General features: G+C 45.2%; 1 protein-coding gene across 1 annotated transcript in view; it reads left to right on the forward strand.

Moving 5' to 3' along the window:
* Window positions 1-25067, forward strand: part of Rxfp2 (relaxin family peptide receptor 2) — a 57282-nt gene that overhangs the window by 14561 nt on the left and 17654 nt on the right. Inside the window, exons 2-11 of the mRNA XM_050161967.1 lie at window positions 507-653; window positions 3003-3080; window positions 8061-8166; window positions 9169-9240; window positions 15004-15075; window positions 15732-15803; window positions 18236-18307; window positions 19614-19685; window positions 23112-23183; window positions 23939-24010. Of these exons, the coding sequence (XP_050017924.1) occupies window positions 507-653; window positions 3003-3080; window positions 8061-8166; window positions 9169-9240; window positions 15004-15075; window positions 15732-15803; window positions 18236-18307; window positions 19614-19685; window positions 23112-23183; window positions 23939-24010 (835 nt within the window). The remainder of the gene's footprint in view (window positions 1-506; window positions 654-3002; window positions 3081-8060; window positions 8167-9168; window positions 9241-15003; window positions 15076-15731; window positions 15804-18235; window positions 18308-19613; window positions 19686-23111; window positions 23184-23938; window positions 24011-25067) is intronic.

The following is a 25067-nucleotide window of genomic DNA, read 5'->3' on the forward strand; positions in this document are numbered from 1 at the left end:
CATGTTTGTTAGATCCAAATGTCCGGGATTGTTTTGTGCTCCCTGTTCCCTGGCAGGTAGGTACCTTGTAAGTGGTTGCTGGACCTCCTTTCTGCACCCCTCTGCTCGACTAGGGATGGGCTCAACACTTGTTCACGTGTTACGCCCTCTGCCCAAGACGGCCATTTTTAGTTTGTCTTCATAAATGGCGTCCGCTATCTGAAGAAGTAGATACCTCCCCAACTCCATGTAATAGTGGAACAATACGCGTGGCTTTCTCTGCATTTACCTCCCTGAAAGAAAAGTTCAAAACGAGTCTTCAGCTCACCCGTAGGACAGCTAGTGTGAGGTTCGGTCGTGGTAACTGACAGTGCTATTCCATAGCGGTGTTCTAAGAATGATCCCGGATGAACCAGCCTCGTGGAGTTCTCACACTAAACCGGACAGGGCCAGCAAGGCCTAGCCGCACTCACATTTGGTCCCTTTCATAGAAGTTTTGTATCCACCCTGTCTCCTCTCTCACGCAGACGTCGTACTGGCTGACGGCAGTATGGTGGTTCCTCTGTGCCCCAAAGGGTACTTTCCTTGTGGGAATCTCACCAAGTGCTTACCCCGAGCCTTTCACTGTGATGGCGTGGACGATTGCGGGAATGGTGCTGACGAGGACAGCTGTGGTGAGTCCCGCCCCCTCCTGTGCGTGTGCCCCCCCCAGAACTGCGGGTCAGTCAGTGAGCGAGGGTAATGAATTGGGAAGCACGACCTAATAACCACTGCCATTGCATTCAGGAGAATGACCTGAACTTTAGGAGATGGAGCTTGCTAAAGTCAAAACGATGGTCCCACAAAAATTGAAATGGCATTCCAAATTTTATTATTTTGCTTCTCAGAACTCAATCTGAAGAGGCTGCCTTGTGGCCAATAGCTTTGCTCAGCTTTAAGAATGTCCATAAGCCACCTTGAGCTCACCTAGAGAATTAATTGATGGTGCAGACAGACGTTGCGTGTCAGCTATGGGTCAGGACCTCCCCATATCACTGAGACAAGGTGAGCTCAAAAGAAATAAGGTGAAAACGAGGCCCGTGAGGTCCTGCAACAACAAGGACAAAGAAAACAATAACACTGTGTTTAGGTGACTGAGCACATCTAGAGGGAACAGCAAAGAAAGAAATAGACAGTAAGGACAGAATCAAGGAAACGTTTTCTTTAATTAAAGTGACTTGAATTGAGAACAAAATGGAAGGAAGGAAGGAAGGAAGGAAGGAAGGAAGGAAGGAAGGAAGGAAGGAAGGAAGGAAGGAAGATATTCTGGAGCCATAGGAAATAAAAACCCTGGGGCTGACTGAAATAGAGTCAATTAGTGTCAGTCCTTCGAAAGCAATGAGCAATGTGACTTGAGCAGAGTCTCGCCAAGGGTGAAGAGGTTCCAAAGTTTATTACTCGGGCTCTCCCAAGCCAAGTGTTGAGATCACACATCTTGCCTGATCTAATCTGCCTGTTTGCAGAGAGGTTGATATGTGATTAGTCACAGTCAACGCGGTAACTCAGACCTTCCTAGTCTGCCACATAAGGCCGGCTTCCTTCAGCACTGGTCCACTAGCATCTGAGTCGGGCCGCCATGTCCTGGCGGGCCAAACAGAATTCTGCAGCTTGCTGTCTTGCCCCGGGTACTCGCGCACCCTTCCCTTGGATGGGAAACAACCGAGCCTCCCAAAGAGCTCTCCTGCCTGTTCTCCCTTCACGCTCAGTTCAAAGGGGTGGGAGGCAGCTCAGGGAGTGGGGAATGCTTAGCAGGCAGGAGGTTCAGTCCAGAGCAATGAAAACGAAAAAGGGCTCAGTTCAGGTCCTCCCCCTCGAAGACAGCTGCACAGGCATCCTCGTGGGTAAATCACCCGCCACGTTGAGTCACGTGTGTTACTTTTTCACCTCCTTGCAGATATGAGCACCCTAAGAAAAAGGCCTGGCTCGCCTTCGTTGTGTTGCCCCCAGAATGTAGGCTCGTAGAGTACACAGGAAACACTCAGTCTGGGCTCAGTTCTCTGATTGTCAGTGAACAAGCTACTCAGAGAGATTTCCTCTTTGCTACCTGGGAATCAAGGATCAATCTCGCTTCTCTACCCCCACGAGGATGCTCTGAACCCAGACTGAACAAGGCACATGGAACAGCTTATAATACAATTAAAGGTATCACGATAGCACCATTCAGATATGAGAAAAGAATAGAGATAAATTTAGATATCAGGGATCATGAACTTACTTTTTGATTTGTGTGGACTTCGATGCCATTACAATGCAAATCTTACCATTTCTATAGCACATACCCAAATTAAGGAAGTTTCAAAATAGGCACGTTTTTGCAAATATGTATGCATATATTATTCATATGCAATTTTGATAATACAAAAGGAATATCAAACAAGAATATTACAATAGCAAATGACAGACTTAAGGCATGACAAACCAAGGCACTGTTATTTCTCTTGATAGGATTTAACACTCTTTATTAAAAGGTATTTTGCTTTTGGCTTTATTTAAAAATAAAATCTGGCAAGGAGTGAGATAGTCCATGCTGAGCATGTGTGAGGCCCTGGGTTCAATCCCAAGAAACAAAGCAAAACAAGGAAGGTCCAATTTTTATCAGACCTCAGTACCCCATTACACAAGGCCCTCCCATCTCCACAGGGCAGAGTGAAATCCCCAAAACTCAAGTCAAAGCCTCAAAATGTCAGTGTTAGAAATAGGTGCTACTTACCAAGACCATTGTAATTACAATAAAAACAATAATTGCATTATATATATATTATATATGTATGTCTGAAATCCTTGTGAGTAGAGGAAGCAGGAAATGCCCGGGAGTATGTGTTTAACTCTCTCTTGCTATTTTTAGATTAAAAAAAATCATTCTGTTGCTTGAGCAGGATTTCTCTTTTTTTCTTAAATTTGATTTCATGAAATTTTTATACTTTTGTTTTTGTGGTATGATATCTGATTTCTAGACTAACCGATGCGTATCAACCACCCCACAGGTGACACTAGTGGATGGGCGACCATATTTGGCACAGTCCATGGAAATGTCAGTAAAGTGACATTAACACAGGAGTGCTGTAAGTGGTGTTGGTTCAAAGACGGTATCAGCTTGCAGAAAACGTGATGGTGGCGGTGGATTTATCCGGGAACAGCAGCCCCCTCTTATCTAAGGTTTTGCTGTCAATAGTGTCAACAAACTGCAGCCAACTGTGGTCCCAAAACAGTAAATGAACATTTTGAGGAGCTGGGACTCCAGCTTACAATAACGATGATGATGCCCTGAGACAGGCAGACCACATTCACGTAACACTGGTCATGGGATATCACTATGATTTTTCTATTGAGTTATTGGTTACTCTCAATCTCACTGACCTGATGTATAAACTGAACTTTTTCAGAGGCATGTAGGCACAGGGAAATCAGTAAATACAGGATTTGGTGTTATCTCTGGCTTTTATCATCCACTGGGCGTCTTGGAATGTGTCCCCTGTGGATAAGGGGGGACTGCTGTCGAGGTTCAGTTCCCTTCGGGTCAATGTGTTTCACTGGTAATGATTGTCCTATCTGCCTGTGGGCCTGAGGAAAAGATGGACGAACTGGTCCATCTCCCTGCATGCTCATTTCTGGTGTCACGTTATCAATAATGGTGACAGACAATGAGGTTCTATTTCTTTTGATTTTTTTTTTCAACGAAGAGCTCATACTATGTTCCAGACATAGGAAGTACAATTCTGATTAAGGTGTGTCCCTAACTCACAAATAGCTCGCATGTAGCCGGAAAGACATCCTCACTAAGCCATGGTGATTCCAGGCTGCACAGGGAGGCATGGAAGACCACGGTAAGAAATGGGGCTCTGCCAGGAATGGGGATATGCTCCCAAGCAGTGCACTGAGGCGGCTGTGAAGTCCCCGGATGGAGATAGAAGAGGTAAGGGGATCCGCAGGTAAACGAGGCCAGTAAGATCTTCGGGTAGCTATCCAATGCAGGTTGCACAATGCCTTTACGTAAGTGTGCTGAGATTCTTCAAGTGTGAGCTGGGAGGCAGAGCTGAACTCAGGAGGTTGCAGCGTGCCCCTAGAGGATTTGGGGCACGCACTGTGGAGGTTGACTTCTGTATTACTAGTAGAGTTGGATGTGTGTGTGTATGTGTGTGTACATATGTAGATGAATATATAGTTTGATATATGTTAGTATACATAAATTTCATTTATGTGTGTAATGTACATATATTAAATACTATACTGACATTGGGCCTGGTTATGCACACCTTTAATCCCAGCACTCTGAGAAGCAGAAAAAGGCAATTTCTGTGAGTTCCAGGCTAACCAGGAATACATAGTGGAACCCTGTCTGAAAAACAAGCAAAGAAATAAACAACAACAACAAAACTCTACACTTAGAGTTCACATACAATTGGGGCTCTCACCTAGGGGTTACACAGCTGTGTATTCAACCAACTACAAATCAGAAATAGTTTGATTAAAAATACTATACATGTGCTGAATTTGTACAGAAAATCTAGTTGCTAATATTAATGTCTATATTCTATATTGTTATATACTGTTACAATCATATAATAATTTAAAAATATGTATATAGTATAACAACTATATCATCAGCATTCATATTATAATCAGTGTCCTGAAGCCTCTGGAGATACACTAACGGATGCAGGGGTTTGTATGCAACTCCTACACAAACACTGCACCACTTTTAGAAGGGACTTTAGCATTTGTAAATTTAGGTATCCACGAGGGCCCTGAAAACAACCCCCATACCAGAGAAAGACTGCAGGATGCACTGCAGAATACCAGTTCATAACTCGTATACTTGTCCATGCATACATAATCTATAGAAATGAAATTAAACCAGATACAGTGGCTTGTACTTGTAACCCCAGCAATCGGGAATCTGAGGCAGGAGGATCCTGAGTTCAGAGCAAACCTGGGCTGTGTAGTGAGTCCACATATGAAAAGATAAAAGAAAAATTGGGGCTGAGGAGATGGTTAAGAGCACTGGCTGTTGTTGCAGAGGGCCTGGGTTTAGTTCCTAGCACGCACATGGAGGTTCACAACCACCCGCGTGTAACTAACGTGTTCTGATGCCCTCTTCTGGCCCCCATAGAACTGCACACATGTGGGGCACATGCATTCACACACATTAAATAAAATAAAATAAAAAATATTTGATAACTGAAGGTAAAAAATCACCTAGGTAGTTTAGCTTAAAGGCCAGTTTCTTTCCTAAATGTTGTTGGGACTAGGAGCCTTTGGCAGCTTCACCCTTGCCAGAGGCCAAAAATACAAAAGTGTTGGGGAGCTCTGATCCCTAATCTGGCTCTTAGAGGATTCCAGGGTTCCCAGAGAGACAGAATATAGCCATGAAGGCCTCTTAAGAGAAAACTCCTTCTGGTCCAGAGAATGGAGTGTCTGGCCTAGTGCAGCCCTCACAACCCAGTGGACTAGGGCAATCTCCTGGCCAAGCGACCAGCCACAGGGAGGTAGCTGTCTCATATTGCTGATGGAACAGATGCAGATCTTCACCCTTGGTCCTAGGGGCCTAACTCAGGCTTCTTGAGCCAGCTGTTACTACACACAGGTTCTCCGCACTGTAGAAGTTTCTTGTTCCAAGGCAGGATAAAAGAAAGGAGACTACAGTTCACTGACTTTAAAAAAAAAAATAGTGTTTAAATGAATAGGAGTCTTTTCTACCAAATATTAGGCAAACTGTTTTTGACAGGAAATTCAAATTTTTTTATCCATCCCACCAAGTTATGAAAAAGTATTAATTCCCCCACCCCTCCTCACACACACCCTGAAAAACCTTTGTTTACACAAAAGCCCGTCAACATTCTTGAGCTAAAGTAGCTGACCCCTTCCCCACTTCATTTTCTTTGTGCCAATTCTTTAAAAACTAGCCAATCATGAAAGACCATGAGGTCAAGAGCCCAGGCCATGGAGAAAACCACTGTCACCTAAGCGGGGAGTAAAAGCCAGTGCACCTCCTGCCCTGTGCGCTTGGCTTGCTCTTCTTAGTGAACTTGTTCTTCCTCATGCACCGGCTTACCCAGACTAAAGTTTTGCCTTGAGACACTTTTTTAAAGTTCTCCCTGCTTGAAAAACAACAACAACACAGAAAAAAAAATCTAATTTAGAAATGACAAGATTAGTAAGAAACATAACTGAAAATTCTTACGGTCTTTCTAGTATATCTCGTTTGGGAGCTCGCTTCACACACAGTGGGAAATCACCAGTTATGACTTTTCTGTGTGTTTGACTGGGCTGGGTCCTTGTTTGTGTGCTTTAGTTTTTAACCCTAAAGAGAGGAAGCTCAGGATCAGGACACGATGTTTAAAAAGGGCCCCTTCAGATGCAGAGCGGGGGAGAAAAGAAAGTCTTCTCTGGGACTCCATGTCTGGCTGCGACTGTCTGAATTCTTAGACGGGTGGAACAGGCGGCTCCTGGTAGTTAGGTCTTGAAGGCTGAGCAGGGACACTAGAGAGTCTTGCCGAGTACAAGACAGATCCACAACCAAGAGGGATCTATGGCCAAAAAATCCCTGGACCAGCTGAGCAGGAAGAACAAAGATGATGCCAAGTATCACAACATCAAGTGCAGACAGACAGGGGCGATGACTCTGAGCCTAGGAAATGTCTCGGGAAGACTGAGGAGGAAGGAGATGAGGGCCTTCCAGTACCATCCACAGAAGAGGGTGGGGCATGACTGCCTTGCAAGACGGGGAGGGTGGAGAAGGGTCCACATTTCTGCCTTATTAAAGATTTATTTATTTTTATTTTTTAATGTGTGTATTTTGCCTGCACGCATGTACATGTACTGCATGCATGCTTGGTGCCCGAGGAGGCCAGAAGAAGGCATCAGATCCCCTATTTCTACAAATGGTCGTGAGCTGCCATGTGGGTGTTGGGAACTGAACCCAGGACTTCTGCAAGAGCAGCCAGTGCTCATAACCACTGAGCCATTGCTGCCTGAACCATCAGCCCCATCATGTCCCTGCTTTAAGTGGCATGCCCAGTTTGACCACATGAAATCCTTTTATTGCTAAGTGCCTTCACTCTAGCAATACAGCCATAATAGTCTTGATGTCAATAAACATTTACCAAAGATATTAACATTATCTCTATTGGATTGAGCCAATTATCATGCAGACCACATAATATCTTCCAAAAACATTACGTGCTGAGAACACCTCTCGCATGAACTAGGGACCCAGGGATAACTATGGACTCTTTATTGCCAAAATGCAACTAAATTCACTTTAACTGTGATCCAAAAAAAGGATGGGCAATTATAAAGAATTTATACTGACAGTTCAACACATAATAGTAAGAAGCTGGGTCTACACCGTGTCACAGGTATTGAATACCATCACTCAGCAGGTCAAGGCAGAAGGTAAGGTACTAGCAAGACCCTGTGTCAAAACAGCTCACTAATCAATTACAATAATAATATAAATAAAATTAACTTTCACTTTCTTAACTGCATCAAATCAAATATCCATAGGGTCAGTGGAGAAATTATAGATTCCATTAAAATCCTCCCCATCTTTCTCTGCTCCTCTACCGCATTTCCCAAGGGCCATACGGACCAAAGTAACATCAGTAAGCATTCACTTAGCAACGGCTTCAGGCTCCTGAATTGAGTTGGTCCAGCCATCGCCATGGAGATTTACTTGAACAAACGATGCTTTTCATTGAACTGACCAGAAATTCATCTTGTTTCAGTGCATGGTCTGATTTTATTTGTTTACCACTGTAGTTCCCTCCTGTTCTATGAGATGTTAAATGTCTTTGAGATGACTATGGAAAGAAGCTAGAGATGAGAGGAACACCCCATTGGTCTATCCTTGATTTGGAGAGAATCTTTGTTTTTAATGAAGGGCTCACGGAGTCCATTAATAGATATAAAGTGTTAGGCAGTTGAATAAGTAGTTGTCATAAGCAAATGTGGTTGGCTCTGTTTACTTGTTTGCTTGGTTGGCTGGCTTTGGCTTTGGGTTTTTTTTTTTTCTGGTACAATTTTTTGTCTCTTCTCCCTAGTTCTCAGCCAGTATCCGCCACACTGTTCCTGCAGAGAGAACGAACTGGAATGCATGAACACTGAGTTAAAAGCTGTGCCAAAGGTTTCTAGCAATGTGACATTACTGTGAGTATGAGCCATAGATTTGTAGCGAAACTTTCAGCAAAACCACAGAAAACTCTGTAGTTCCAGAGTAATAAGTTATTAATAGTAAAATAAGCAAATACTTGAAAGTACTTTTAAAAAGATTTATTTATTTGTATTTTATGTATGAGTGGTGCCTGCATGGATGTATATGCACCACATGTGTGCAATACCCACAGTCGTCAGAAGAGGGTGCCAGAGAGCCTGAAACTAGAGTTACAGATGGTTGTGAGCTACTCTGTGGATGCTGGGAATCAAACCTGGGTCCTCTGCAAGAGCAGCCAGTGTTCTTCAGCACTGAACCATCTATCCAGCCTCTGGAACTCCTAAAACTAGTCACCAATGAGGCTGACATGCTTCCTCTGTAGGAAAATACAATTTAAATATGATCTCCTAGATGAGCCTGGCTAATGTTCACCTCATGATGACTGTCTGTGGCCTGGAGTGCTTGTCCTATGGCCTGAATGTGTCCTGTGACTGCTGCAGCCCTGCTGCTGAAGAAAGGGGCAGGCTTACGTCATCTCGTTTTTAAAGCTGTCAATCATTCTAAGACCACAAGGATAGGATGATCCACAAAGCTAGCTGTTCTACATCGTGCCAACTTTCCTGAATTTTGCAGAAAGAGATTTAAGGCCAGGAATCTGTAGTCATGCCCTCATCAGGCGTGGCCAAGGTGGTGGGGATCTGGGGTGGTCACACCCTCATGGGGCATGGCTGAGGTAGTTGGGATCGGCGTGGTCACGCCCCCATTGGTGGTTGGTATCTTCCGTAGTCTTTGCTTTTAGTTGTTGTTATGTTTTGTTTATTTCTCCAGAGACTAAGAGAGACAGTGAAATCATCACACCCTACGTAGTTTATTATAGCAACTGGCTAAGGAGAGAGGATGGAGATCAAGAAAAGTTTGGGCTAGCCTGGGGTATGTAATGGGACACATGAAAGCTTGTCCCAAAGTAACAAGGAAAACTGTTTTGACTTTTATTTCAGATCTCTTAAGAAAAACAAAATCCACAGTCTTCCAGTCAAAGTTTTCAGCAAGTACACAGAACTCAAAAAGATGTAAGTAACTATAAGTAGATTCGTGAGGAAATCATGGTGGTGTTTTAAGGTGCTTTTGATCTGAGAACAAAACTGAATAATTTTTATATGTGTTGCGAACTCTGGTTCTAAATATAAGATTAGAAAGTAAAGCCCTGGAAAGAAGATTATGTTTCCACTTCATAGTTTAGAGTATGATCTCACTAAACCATTCTCAGAGCGTTGACTTGAACTTGAGATAAAATATTTCAGTATGTAGTTTCAAGTCTTTCCTTAATATTATTTGCAGATGGCATTGCAAGATCAGAGGGGCTGGATGTGCTTTCTATTTGGAAAAAAGTAAAAATCACGGACAAGAATAGTCATTGTGTTTAAAATGTAGTGACAGGGTACAGCCTGACTCCCAGGACAATGGGAGGAAAACTGATGTTGATGATGATGATCTTAGTATATCTGGGGAGACAATACACCCTAGTTATAAAATATAAATAGAATCCAGCTAGAAAGAAAGAGACCACAAGCTTCCAGAATTCAAGAGAAACAATAACTGAGACCTGGTCATGAGAGATGATCTCTGTGGAAGCCTGGTGGTGAACCCTCGACCTCCACCCCGACACCTCAAGTTTCATGAACTGTCACTTTATAGGACTCAAATGCCTTTGCTTTGCTCCTTCCTCACAAAGCAATCTCATAATCATCACCCTTTTTTTGGCTTTTTGAGACAGGGTTTCTCTGGGTAACAGCCTTAGCTGTCCTGGAACTCACTCTGTAGTCCAGGCTGGCCTTGAACTCACAGAGATCCACCTGCCTCTGACTCCCGAGTGCTGGGATTAAAGGTGTGTGCCACCACCCAGCATCACTTTACTTTTTAAAAAGATTTTATTTGTTCGAGGCCAGCCTGGTCTACAAGAGCTAGTTCCAGGACAGGCTCCAAAGCTACAGAGAAACCCTGTCTCGAAAAAAAAAAGATTTTATTTATTTTTTATTTTGTGTGTATGAGTCTTTGAACTGCCTGCATCTATGTGCACCAAATGCATGCAGTGCCCACAGAGGCCAGAAGAGGGCAACAGACCTCTTGTAACTGGAGTTACAAATGGTTGTGAACCACACTTAGGTGCTGGGAACTGAACATGAGTCCTCTGGAAGGGTAGCTAGAACTCTTAACCACTGCATCATCTCTCCAGCCCCTCACTAATCTACTTTATATATTCATACTAAAGTATTTAAAGAGTCATATTGGATAGAGAATAAAAATACTTACACTGGTCAACACGATGCCTTCTATTGATATTGTGGGTAGAAAACTCACAGATTCTCAGTACAGTGGCCATTTGCAGCTTGGGTGATTGTCTCCCAGTCCTTCCGAGCAGAGTTCCTCTGGGTCTCTAGAGAGGCTACACCTGCCAAGAGGACCAATAATCAGTCTAACAATATCAGCAAAAGAACGCGGCACATGCTAGATCCTTGGCAGAAATGTTTTTATGTTTTATCCTTCAACACCTAGCGTAAGAGAGAAGTCTCTGGAAACACTATCAGTGATTCCATGTTCATGAAATTAAAGACAGGTACCCTCAGACAAGAAGCAGACCCCTGGAGGAAGCTACCTCATAGAACTGTGGGTGGGTGGACACTATCATTGTACCGGCTCTGGTCATCAGCTACGAAGTCCTACCCACAGTCAGCACCTATCTGCTCCGCCCTAGAGTGTCTGATCAGATTGCCATCGTCACACTGCCATAGCTACACATTAGCCCTAGGCTTCGAGGGTCCTCTAGGGAGGAAACCAGAGCCACAAAGCTTCTATGTCTTAGGAATTCTTAAAGTCACAAGCTCCTTCCATCAATCAATGCTGTGCTTGTGCCTGCATGCATGATATCCATCAGAGAAGCAATTTAACGGCGTCACAGAAAGAATGGCAAGAGTTTTGTTTGACAACCTCTATTCAAATAAAGAGTCAACTTTCAGTCACTTATACAAAACACCCGAGACAATCAGTTTATAAAGAGGGACGGTTTCATTTGATCCCAGCGTGGGAGGTCTCAGAGCAGGACAGATAGGCCCTGTCCTGGAACCAGGTGGTGAGAAGAAGATGAAGCCTCCTTACAAGGAAACAGATGTGAATGAGGAGGAGAATCTGGGGGCCCACTCTTCTCTTAAAAGGGGAGTGCCCCCAGTAACCTGAGTCCCCACCTCTTAAAGTTTGTGTCCCTCTCAATAGCACCCAGCAAAGAGGTAAGCCTTGAACACTTGAGCCTTCAGGGGACATTTAGGATCCAAATGCTGACAAATTCTATTATCAGGTATCCTAGAAGTTGTAAGAATTTCTAATTAGACCACCTTAGACATGAGCCAGCTGGCGTGTACAAAGGTTAAGGGACTCAGTTAAGACCTAGAGTTAGCGAGTAGGAGCATCACAATCAGAGGCCAGGGCTTCTGATGAGCATGGTGGTACTTAACCATCGCAATGAAAACCTAGGGAGGGAGAGAGATTGGTCAGTATGGCCCAGAGCTTCCGCTGAGACAGTCAGTCTTGTCCCAGGCAGGATTCCATCCTGTGCTTTTTGTCTCCTGCTTGTGGGGACAGATGAGCAGCCAAGGAGGCATGGAGATCATTAACATGTTTAGACAGGAGCCCTAACACCCGGCGTCTCTAGCCAAGTCCTTCCTCACCCGCTGCCCACATCCCTACGTGAGGTAGCTGGTAGCCACTGGAAGGAAGACTATGGAAACAGTTGCATAATTCAGCTCCCAAATTTCCTCAGGGTCCAAAAGGTAGAGACTAACTCTCCTTGCTGATACACACTGTGTCGCCCCCGGGATAGCACAGAACTTCCTGTCCACTGAGTCTCCAATCTGGACCCCTCCAAATCCCCAGCGTAGAGTTGTGGTCATCCTGACCTGGAGGGAAAAACGATTCCTTCATCAAAATTTAATTTTAGTCGCCAGATGCATGAACATTGCTCAACGGATGTAAATTTTCTTTTTACTGTGGATCGATTTCGTTATCCTAATAATCTCTTAAAGCTCCAGCATTTTCTAAAGCCAAAGAAGAAGAAAAAGTAGTTTGAGATGACCTTTCAGAGAAATAAAATATAATTTATGGGGTTGACTCTAATGTTTGATCATCGCTGCCATGGAAACCAACAGCGATCCTCTTCTTCATTGTAACACAAACCTTATAAAAAATTAGGTATTTCTTCTTAACCTGAGTTCCTGTTAAAGGCAATCAGTCACAGGCAATGGAGCATAATTAAAGGTGCCTGCCTGGCTCTAAAGTACACAATGTCGCATTTAAATATAGTTTATGAGCATGTGAGCCATTAAGATATTTATTTGCTTTCGTCTGGTACCTAAGACCCTGGTGTTTCGCTTGAAAAGTCTTTGATAGCTGAAAGAGCCGGGATTTGTGATCCAGGAAGCTACTCTTAGACAAGCTGTTCGGTGTGAGAGACTTTTAATGGACTCGTGTCTCGGTTTGGAATCGAAAGAGGCACCTCTTGCCAACTTGTCATGTTTCCATTCTCGGATTCTCTTAACGGCTCTTCTGGAAACAGAAAGTCGACACCAAAGGAGAGGCCTTAAGTGTGGCAGTCTACGCCTAAGACCTGAGACCTGAGACTCGCAGTCTCTCTGCAGCGACAGCCAACAGCTAAAACTAAGACCAGGGGCTCTCCATTATTTAAGGAACTGGATTCTTAAGTGATGTTGGTGAGAGGGGGACCAGCTGCAGGCAATGAAGGAATAAGACAGCTCTGCAGTTTAAGTGCCTCTCTCCTATGGCTTCTAATGTCAAAGCACCAAGTGGCATTCGCAATTTGCAAGGGCACCCATCTCTTCACGAGGGAGGAAAAGCACGTGTTGCACCCTCGGATTAAAAATCATCTCAAATAAAATGGAACCGCCCTAACTTGAGTAGTGGATTTTATATTGACGAGAAACTTCCGTTGGCCTTTACTAACGTAGTGTGTGCTTTTATCGTTTTCTTTTATATTGCCGTCAAATTCATGATGTCCAGACAATTTCTCTGAGGTTCAGAGACTGCTCTGTGTCCGTCTGTCCTATTCAGAGTGGAGTCATAAGCCCAGAGAGGGATTTCTGCTGCATGTGTCTCCCCGCAGACATTAGTGCAAGAAGCAAGCGGGGGCCTTGGGGTCGGTGGGAGGGGTTAAGATGCAGGAGTTCACACCTCCTTTCAGGTTTCCTTTGCAGTGCTGGGATTGGTGCTTTGTAGGTGGGCACAGGTGAGATTGGAGTGCCCTGGATCAGCACCGGTTTCTGCCGTGGGGGTGCGCATGTGCATGGACGTGTGATTGATTTTGCCCTGAGGATGGCTAATATGCTAGAAGCTGGTCTTGGCTTTTTCATCCTGCTGCCTTGAGGCGCAATGACGTTCAGTTCTTGTCATTTTTGTAACACACTCTTGATGCTAAGGAAAGGCTGGTGGCTTAGCCAGGTTTCTGTTGTGAAGGGACACCATAACCACAGCAACGCTTATAACTGGGGGGGGGGGCAGGGGCACTCGCTTACAGTTTTAGAGGTTTAGTCCATTATCACCGTGGCAGGAGCGTGGCGGCGTGCAGGTAGACATGGTGCTGGTTACATCTTGATCAGAAGGCAACAGGAAGTGTCTGACACTTGAGCGAAGCTTAGGCAAAAGAGACCTCAAAGCCCACCCCCACAGTGACACACTTCCTTCAACAAGGCCATACCTCCCAACAGTACCATTCCTTATGAGCTTCTGGGGGCTAATGGCATTCAAACTGTCGCAGTTGGGAAGCTCTGGCAGGGAATAATTCCAGTGCAGCAGAATAAAATGTAAAGTCTAGTTAGACACCAAATGCATGCATGTTCTGCCCAAGGTTTTCCAGTAGGACACCGTAACAATTAGCACAGCCCTTGGGTAATGTTGTAAGCATTGATTCAGATGGAAATAAGAGACATCAAAACCATAGATAATGTAGGGTTGGCCACGTAGCTCAGTAGTAAAGCACTTGCCTGGCCTGCACAAGGCCCTGGGTTCAATCCTCAGCATGGTATGTGCGTGCGTGCACGCGCGCACACACACATACACTGTACAAAAATAAAACTCACTTACATAGTAGTCACTGCTATAGTATGGCTGTTTCCTGCCGCAGCCGGCCTTAGGGAAGACGGATTCAGGGCTAACTTCCTATTGCATGTTGAGAATCATAAGGAAGTGTGTGTTCTTTACATAGTTTTGTGACTCAGAGGCCTGAAAGCTGACATAGCATGGCAGCCGGAGTTTGGCAGTGGCTGAGACCCTGAGCACCTCGCTGACATATTTGCTTCTTGCTTGATATGGAAAAGACTCAAAGGGCTCCTCCTTTGGGCGTGAGAACACGAGGAAGGTGACCGAAAGGCTCAGCTTGGAGCTGAGACATACAGTAGAGGAACTAGTTGGTCTCCAGGGTCAGCAACTCCTACCAGCTAGAAAGGAGGGCTGCTGGAGGTCCTGACGGAATAAAAGAAGACTAGGTGCAACACACACGCACGCACACACACACACACACACACACACACACGCACACATGCACACATCACTATACGTCAGTGGTCCAAATCACAAATGGCCAACCCTCTTTGCATGCCTTGTCTTGCTTTGTAGCCACTGTGCCTCCCGGCAACATAAGACCAAAATTGCGCGTTATGATCTGATTTTACCCTCTGCCTTCAGGCAGAAAGGGGGGAAAGAGCATTACATAGCCATCTACGCTGAAAGCCTGTATACCGCAAGCCCCTGACCTTCCTGTCTTGTCCCTACAGATACCTCCAGCACAACTGCATCACACACATATCCAGGAAAGCATTTTCTGGATTATATAATCTACAAATACTGTGAGTAATCCCTCATGAGTATCTTATGGGTATCATTCGAAGAAAAGATTACAAAGGCAGACTCAGGGGTGGGAGTGGGGAAATGGAAGGTCTCTTAAATCTACAGTTCTCATATTAAGACTAAGGATGTAGCTCACAGCATTCGCCTAATGAGTGAGACGAAAGGCCAGGTTTGATCTCCTTTACCACAAAAAGGGACCTAAATTTCTCATTGCACAAGAATAATTAACTATCCAAAGTTTCCGTCTTTAATATTGCCTTCTTGCTGTTGGTCACTTCCACAGCATCTCAGTATTTTATCCTTCCCCCATAGCGCATTGAATATATACTTCTTAAAATAGTAACATACCAAGAATGTGACCAAAAAAGGACATTAGTAAGAATTGCTCTACATATTTAGTGGCCTTTCTTCCTACTCCGACTGAATGTAGGAGCCACCAATATTGTTCTTGGCCACATTGCTTGCCCTGGTCATAGTGTGACCCAGCCGGGCTTGTAGTTAGGGGCACCTCCTGGTCCCTCTGGCCTCTGCTTCAACTCCTTCGAAACGTGCTTGTAACAGCAGATACCCAGACCTTAGGATCGAATCGGTCTAATTGTACGTGGCTGACTGTGGTGTGGCGTTTTCCTAATGACCTCATCCATACTGTTTTTAGATATCTCAGCCATAACTGCATAACAGCTCTCAGGCCTGGAATATTCAAAGACTTGCATCAGCTCTCTTGGCTGTAAGTATCTTGGCTCTTCTCTCTCCTACAAATGCTCCTAGTTTGAATGATTTACCACAATGTTTGGATAGTTTCCAGGCTGGGATGTCTCTGGTTTCTTCTGTTTCTGACTCACATGTAATCTGATGTATTTTGCCCAAGAAATTCAGACCTGAGTGGGGCAGGCGATGGTTGTGTGGAAAAGAGATCTGGCCATGTTCTTACTGGGGAGCCTCGGCATCCCACGGCAGCCCTGCCAAGCCAGGCAGCCATCCAATGCCACCAAGAACGGAAAGTCCTTGACCCCAGTGCTATGGACATCTTGACTTCTGTAATTCTTTGCCCAAAGCAGAGAAGACAGTGTGTTCCATGCATGGCAGGAGGCCTCCTCTCATTCGAGGCCAGCAATGCAACTCCTCTCTAAGTTGTGACAACAGAAACCTATCTCCAGGTATTGCCAGGTGTCCCTGGAAGGGGAGAACCGCCCTCTGTTAGAAACCTCTGAGTTAGGAAGCGAGAGGTCCAGGGCTTGCTCTGGTCCCCGGGACATTCAGAGAAAGGTTGGAGAATCTAGCAACGCCTGCCATTTACTTCTCCTGTGAGCCAACAGCTCCATCTCCAGTCATCTCTCACCAGCCACAGTAAGCAGAGTCATAGAAGGCTCTGTGTTTGTTGTCTGCAGATTGGCGTGGCTCCTAGAAAGTCCGGGGCTTCAGCTCCCTCTAGACCTAGTGTGAACCTGGTCCTGGGCTTAGTGTTGCAGCCAACTTCCTTAGCATGCCAGGCCTTGGTCTCAGTGGCTCCTTCTTTACATGGACTGTTTTGAGCATCGTCACACAATGAACATGAAGTGCTCCTGTCACATAGTAGGTGCTCTTGCGGCTCTGCTCCCGGTCCTACATGCCATGGACTTCTGAGAGTACAAGGTGACACCTGGTCCCTAAGGCCACTATCTCCCTTTGCCTCGAAACATAGTTGCAAATAGGGATTGTTGACTGTATGGCACGCTTTCTCCTCCTCCCTCAAGGCTCCTTACAAATGTGCTCCTGCCCTTTTTTTTTTCATTTGCACAGACCTTCTAGAATGCATAATTTCGTCACGAGATTAAAGAACTTGTGATTTCAGGGCTGGAGAAATGGCTCAATGATCAAGGGCACTGGAACTAGGATCAGTTTCCAGCATCCACGTGGTTGCTCACAAATCTGTAGCTCCATTTTTAGGGGATTTGGTCCTCACTTACAGCATCTATAGGCACCAGGCATGCATATAATGTACAGACTATGCATCCAGGAAAAACACACAAACACGTAAAACAAAAACACGTTTTAAAAACTGTGACTTTCTGGGAATTGTACTACCCTTTACTCTTTTGGAAGGGCACACGGTGGCGTTTGTTAAAGGACCACACCTGCCCGATGGTTCTGTCTTAATGTCATCCTACTCTTCCTCAGAAAACAGATTCCCATTGGAAGGAAAGAAAAAAATGAGGAAAGGAGGGGCAGAGCCTGTGCAATCTCAAGCCATACAAAATATCCCAGCATGGGGGGGGCAGGAAGTCCCACCCTCTGAGGAGCTATTGGTAATCAATAGCTCTTATGAGAGGGAGAACTGGTTTTCTTTAGGGGTGTGGCTGTGGGCAGGTTCACCGTACCTCACTGGGTAGTTTCACACCAGAGGGTACACAGGCAGTACATACTGGACTGGAATAGAGTTTGGGTAGGTATGGAAGGGAGAGGTGAATCTGGGGAAGGTTGGAAGAGGGGGAGGAATGTAATCAAAATACACTGTATGAAATTCATAATAATTTAATACAAACATTTTAAGTAAAAGAAAAAATTCATAGTGTTTTCATGAACAGAAAAATTAGCTCATGATAAAGATAACCCATCTAACCAGTCATTAAGGGAGTGCATCTTCTAATTTTCCTACCTGATACATAAAAACATTGAAGTTGTTCATAGTAGCAGGTACTGTGTGATGTTCCAACATATGCAAACACTGGGCGATGTTTAAATCTGGTTCAACACATCGGCTTCTTCAATCACGTGTTATTTCTTCTCTGTGATGAGGACATGAGATCCCCCCTTCTAGCATCTAGAAGGGAATAGTTCATAGCTGTTATGCTATTCGAGGGCGAGTGTGCGAATCCCCCTCCATTCAGCCAACCAGCAGGCAGGGTGCTTGTGGAGGCCGTTTCATCCAGTCAGGGCTCCTCAGGCAGGTGCAGAGAGAAAGCCATTCCAACTAGGTAAGCACTACAAGAAGAGCGCCAGGAACTTGGAGAAAACAGTGTCCTCCCACTCTTTGAATGAGAGCAAAGACACCGGTGCCCCCTGAGGAAGGAGTGGGCCAGGCAATGGGAGAGGCAGATTTCTCGTGCTCTTTTTATATTTTCCCGGGGTCTAGTTCAGGAATGTCTCTAACATTGGAAACATTTTGGTGTGTCTTGTCAGAATTTTAGACGACAATCCAATCAGCAAAGTCTCGCAGAGGTCCTTTACTGGATTAAGCTCCTTGTTCTTCTTGTAAGTATCCATCCCTCTTTCGGCACCCTTGCCCTTGAGAACATGTGTCAGAAAACATCAAGCCTGTCTTTGCTGAACTTCAGGCGGTAGTTACTGTTGCTAAGTCAAAGTTAACAACTGAACCGATTGGAGTCACTGTTGCTAAGCCAAAGGCAACAGCTGGACCAATTGTAGTTACTGTTGCTATGTCAAAGGCAACAGCTGGACCCATTGTGCTATGTAGCCTAAGCTTCCTGCTCGGCGTTGTTTATCTCCTGTCCCTTCCTAAAGCACCAAGTCATGTTTCTATGAGCACTGGTTGATCAAGGAGTTGTTTCTGTTTCCCAGCATCCTACTTAAACTATGTAATAGAACCTCACAGGAGCAGGGTCCAACTCCTTTTTAAGAGATTTGTTTAATTTTATTTCTTTGTGTATGAGTATTTTTGCCTGCCTGTTTGTCTGCGCACCATGTTCATGCAGTGCCCATAGAGGCCAGAGGATGGCATTCGATCCCTTGGAACTAGAGTTACAGGTGGTTGCAAACTGCCATATTGATGCCGGCAACTGAACCAGGGCCTTCTGAAAGAGCAGTCAGTGCTCCCAACCATTGAGCCATCTTTCCAGCTCCATTCTCACTAAAGGAAATCTGCTTTCTCCCAGAGATAACCAAAGAAAACTCCAAATATGGGCCCTACTGACAGATGTTTTCATAGCTGTGCTTCCAATATCCTAGGATGACGAACAGGCAAGGTGTTGCTGTGGCCCTTTACACTGGGTGATGTGACATCATGCCTGGTCCATTTATCAAAGGGACTACAGCATCATAAATTAATCATGGATCTTAGCATGCTCATGAACTGTTTGCTCTCGATAACTCCCCTTCCTGTCATATCTTAGATTTAATGCAGTTTTCAGTGTGTTTTTTTCATGCTATAAATGATTAATGCATCCCCAAGAAGACATCTTGAGAACCTAATGGTGCTGGAAATCATTGCAGGCTCGCAGTACACAAGGAAAACGATCGTGCACTTCACAGTTACTGTCTGCTTCTTGCTTTAGTTTTACCTCATAAAATTAAACTGAGCAATAATTTGCTTTCGGATGTACGCTGTACACGCACAGCCAAAGACTGGTGGCACCCGGCCCTTAGGCCTTACCACACACACACACTTAAAGCACTGTTTGGAAGGCACACTTATATACAAAGTCTTCATCCTGAAATAGAAATTACAGAAGACAGTTTTCAAAATGGTCAAAGAGAAAAACTCCTCTCTTCGATGTGGCTTAATCATTTTGTATCTAATTGTCGTTTTCTCTGTGCGGAGGTCCATGGTGAGTAACCAGCTAGAAGGCCTTCCTGAACGTCTGTGTGCCCAGATGCCTCAACTCAACTGGATGTGAGTATTTGTTAGGGATTGAACTTGTTGGATGCTAGGATGAAGGAGGTAGCCACAAATTGAGTTTGTAATTTTCTTTAAAATCTATCTAAGATGTCTCTACCAAACCCAAGTCTATTGTTACTTCCTGTTTTTAAAGACCCTGTAGGGAGAGGGTAGGGTAGGAGAGGGTCAGGTGGGTGTGCTCAAAGTACATTATACACTTGAATGAAAATGACCTTACACAATTTTGTGAGATAAAATGATAAAATGCCATTTGAGAACAGCTGGAGCACAGCACTTGGGAGGCTGAGGCAGGAGGATTGAGAATTTAAGCCGAGCCTGGGTTACATAGTGAGTTCTCTGCCCCCCCCAAAAAAAACCCAAAAAAGCAAAAACAAAAAAGGGGACTGAAGGGATGACTCAGTGGTTAAGAGCACTGGCTGCTCTTCCAGAGGTCATGGGTTCAGGTCCCAGCAGTTCATAACCACCTGTAACTCCATTTCCAGGAGATCGGATGCCCTCCGCAGGCACTGGACACATGCTATACAGACATAAATACAGGCAAGACACTCCTACTTGTTACATAAAAATACACGACTCTTTGAAAACTAAAATAAACAAGAAAGTCCTCGGAGTGTCCCCAGATGTGTAAGGTGGTGCTCAGCCGTCTCCCGCCAACCTCATCGCAACCCCTCCCCTGACATTGCAATTTTCTGGTCTTTCTTTTAACACCCAGCCTAGTCCCCTGAGTCCACTTTAACTTGGTTTGTTCCTCTTACTTGGTCCAACCAAACTGACAAACAGCCAGTGCTGAGAAGGGACATATTTCAAAGTCACTGCATGTGTACGATGCAAAAGGGCTTCTTATTATTCCTTATTACTAATTCTGTTTATTATCCCTTAAGCATTTCTCTCGGCATTGCCCATCCCTTGCCCGTCTGTGCTTTCTAACCCCACTTCCTCCACATGCCCTTCTGTCTAGGTGTGGTAAACCCCAATTCTACACCCATCTCTAGGCTCATGAGCTTCTTGAAGCTGGGAAAGTCTTTCTCCCTCATCCCTTCCAATGTCCACTGAAGCATCACCTCCAGGATGCCGTACCACACACTGTCCAGCTTCCATGGATGCCTGTGCGCTTCCACCACCCCTCAAAGGGATCTACCATGCCCCATCAGGTCTGAGACCATGCCCACCACGTGATCGGTGATCAGTAAACCCTCAGTACATAGATGAACTAAGCCACTCCCACTCTTTCTTGCCTTGTCACTACTACCTGCTTAGGAGGGTCATGATGCCACCACCACCCACTATTCCCTGCCAGATACACCTCCCTGACTTCCTACAGAAACCCAAGGTTGTCATGGTCATCAAAAACATACATCACCGCCATAGCTCTTCTCGGGTCAAATAGGTGACTGGGTCCCTGTCAATCAAAAGAATGTCAGTATTTCAGCTTTCCCAGGCTCTGAACTATGAGGTGGGATTGTGTTGATTTGCTGACTCTAATTTCCATGTGCTTATTTCTACATCTCTCACCAAAGGACTCTAAGAAATAGAGGTTTCATGTAAGTGTGCTACTATTAAAAACCACAGAAACGATTATCTGAAAACCATGAGAATAAAACTCATCAAAAATTAGTCACAGGCTTTGGTAGCTCACACCTGCAGTCCCATCCCTCCGGAGGCAAGAGGCAGAAGGATCAGGAGTTCAAGGCCCTCCTTTGCTGTCCAGAGAGTTCAAGACCAGGGAGCAACATGAGGGTGCTAGAAGGGTGTAATCTTCTAGTACCAGTACATGTGAGGTGGAAAAGGAAGAGATCAGGAGAGCAAGGCTAATCTCAAGTCCAGAGAGGCTGAGACCAACGTGAGCTCCTTGAGACCTAGTGTCAAAAAAGCGTAGGAATTGAACACACACGAGAGAGAGAGAGAGAGAGAGAGAGAGATTAGAAACATTAGTAAAAATGCCTGCTTTTTCTCATCCCTGCCTCATCACACTGCTAAAAGTAAGAATTCCAGAAGGTTCCAGAAGGCTTTTCCAGAGCATGTAGGATGGCAGATGTGCCAAGGATCCAGCTGGTAGGAAGGAGTCTCCCTGCTCATGTTCTTTGGAGTTCTAAGGACATTTCTGAGCAGCTCAAAGAGTAGGGAATGCTAAGGGGAGCTTCCGATCCAGCAGGTCTGGTGTGGAGTCTGGGAGTCTACACTTCTAGAAAGTTCCCCTGGCTCAGGGGTCAGGTCCTGCCATACTTGGAGTTGTGTTACAGAGGCATTAGCATTCCCGGGCCAGTGTAGAAAGAAAACCTTGATATCACAGACCAAGATTTATGTCCTAAGGTTGGTGAACAGTCTGTGCGAGACAACTTTAGCCTGAGTTTCCTCTTTACCCGAACATTGACTGTCATGGGGAGGGAAGTGGACCGTGGTCCGGATTGCCACAGGACACAAGAGTGTCTGGGTTTCAGAAAGATCTGACTGCGAAGGGCTCTTCTGCCACGCACCAGCTGTATGTGAAGTTGTAAACTAAATCTCTGAGTATCCCAGATGCCTGCCCCACCTGTTGAATGGGCGACAATGATGCTAACCCTGAGGAACGCAGTGGTAGACATGCAGGACAATACCAGCCTAGGGGATGGGAGTGGATGGAATGGAGCCAAGGCTACACCATCTTAGTCTTTTATGTGGCTGTGGGAAAACACTGCGACCACAGCCCCTGAGAAAAGAAAGAGTTTACTGCGTTCTTACATTTCCAGAGGGTTGGCGTCTGTGATGCCAATGTGGAGGTAGCAGGCAGCAGGGGACCAGAGCAGCAGCTCAGTGTTCCCTCACATCTGGAACCACAAACAGGAAGAAGAGGACACATCCTAAGTGACTAGTTTTTGAAGCCTCGATGCCCAACCCCCGTGACATACTTCCTTCATCAAGACCATATCTCCAAATGCTCCCCCAAACAGCCACCAACTGGTACCAAGTAGTCACACGACTGAAGAGTTATTAAAACACCACCCATAGCTAACAGCATAGTGCCCAGCCCAGACGGACTCTCCCATCCAAAACCTATAGCTAACAGCATAGTGCCCAGCCCAGACGGACTCTCCCATCCAAAACCTATAGCTAACAGCATAGTGCCCAGCCCAGACGGACTCTCCCATCCAAAACCTATAGCTAACAGCATAGTGCCCAGCCCAGACGGACTCTCCCATCCCAAATAATTAGCTGCTCTTCCCTTTGTTGTTCTTCTTAATTACATTTTAGCATCAGTTGGGGAAAAAAGGAAACATAATATTAATTATAGAAATTCCACAAAAATTAGGAAAGATATATGGCAAAAAAAAAAAAAAAGAATGAAGGAAAGATAAAATTCAGAACTATTCTGTCAACAGAAAGCATCCCTTGCAGCTGGTTTATACAAAGGTGTTTGAAGTGTTTTCCCTCCGTGGCTTTCAGGGATCTGGCAAACAATGAAATAAAGTACCTAACGAACTCCACCTTCCTTACGTGCGACTCGCTCACGGTTCTGTAAGTACGAGACAGCCCTGTCGACGGGGAAAGTCAAGGAAATTCTGGCCATGGATTCCAAAGTACTGTTTTGTTTCCAGCCTTGATGTGAAAGTTCACTAGTGGAAAGGGGGGTGTATTTATTTACCGTGAAATAAGATCCTTTTCGTAAAAGTGGCTACACTCATCGAGCTAGGTCTTACACACACACACACACACACACACACACACACACACACACACACACGCATGCGCGCGTGCGCACACGCACCCCGAAGAAAGTGGGAGCACTCTCACGCATTCCAACTGGCCAAAGATTCTGACTGGCTTTTCTGATTACTGATTGTGTCTGTCCTGGGGGCGGGAAGGGCAGATAAATTGGCCAATTGACACATTTGCTTTGGCAAGATAAGAAACACAACTAGTTTATGTGGGCTTTGTAATTGCAGTTTTCTGGAGAGAGGAAGCACACAGCAAAGCTTGCTGATTGAACGAGTGGCTAGAGAAAAACACAGGGGACACTTGTAAAAATGATCAGAAATCAAAGAAAATGTGACTTCACAGACCACACTCGGGTGTCTGGAAGCGCACCCAGCAGTGCTTCCTAAGGGACTGGGTACGACTTTCGTCAGGGGGGAAGTCTTGCCTGGCTCGGGCTCCCGCTGAGCCCTCAAAGGGGGCTTACTAAAAGGCACCTGGAGCAGTGGCATCTCCCCGCTGGAATGATTGTGACTGAGATAGAAACCCCCAGTGCTAACTCTCACCATGTTTTACAGGTTTCTGCCTAGAAATCAAATTGGATTTGTTCCAAACAAGACATTTTCTTCATTAAAAAATTTAGGAGAACTGTAAGTAGCATAGTCTCCGGGGAAGAACATAGTTGCTCTCTTCTGAGACCACCAATCTAAAGGACGAGGGACACTGTCTCTCCTCTTGGAGCAATCAAGCTTCTGGAGACTATTAGATATTCAGAACCAAGTAAGGAACCCCTCGTGGTCCTGAAGTCATTAAAATCATTCGCTGGGGTTGACAGGGAGGCAGCCTGTTCTACTGTCTCTGCCTGCTTCCCTTGGGTCAGTTTCGTGTGTACGTGTGTTGGGAGCTGGGTGAGCCTGTTAAACCCGTGGCTGGAATTTCACTAATAGTTCGTATGGCTAACTCTGAATGGATGCGGGATGAAGCGGGGCGTAATTGATGTGTTGTAAGCTGATTATATCTGGCCAGAGGCATGACTGCTCTTAGTGTCCCCAAGAGGTCATGACTTCTGTAGCTGAGGCCAGGAAGACAGGTCTACAATGAGGAAAAGTTTTCAGACACCTCACATAGCTCTCTGTCCAAATACATGTTTTATAACTTTAAGACTTTGGAAAACATCTCTTTTGCCCTGAATTCATTGCTGCCCACATAACGGAATGACTGGAAGTGAAAATTAAATCTGTGGTATGGCACACCACGGCAAGTAGGATGCAGGACCCATCCTGCTGGTGGGGGATGTTAAAAGGGCCACTGATGTCTTAAGCAACCCTCCTCCATTTCTTATGCCTGGCTCTGGAGGACTAAGGAGAATAGCTCAATGAGGGTATTTTTAAATAATTATAATAATTCCATAAATTAATGGGTATCATAAATAAAATCCAAAAATGTATAGGCAATGCTCCATTCTCGAACTAAGTTATTTTGTGACAAACTGCTGCAGACGACTCACTCAGAACTGAGCCTCTTGGGGACTCACTCCTGTTCCTGTCTGGTGAAAGGATGTGGATGTGGGGCAGAGAAACTGGAGGCAGATGCCCGGGATGGTGAGGGCTTATAGTGTGTATGTGTGTGGTGTATGGTGTGTGCATGTGTGGTACGCATGTGTGTGTATGGTGTGTGTGTGTGCATGTGGTATGGACATATGTGGTA

The sequence above is a fragment of the Alexandromys fortis genome, unplaced genomic scaffold (assembly GCF_014885135.2).
Source record: "Alexandromys fortis isolate MF-2015 unplaced genomic scaffold, M_Fortis_MF-2015_v1.1 scaffold_118, whole genome shotgun sequence".
NCBI lineage: Eukaryota > Metazoa > Chordata > Mammalia > Rodentia > Cricetidae > Alexandromys > Alexandromys fortis.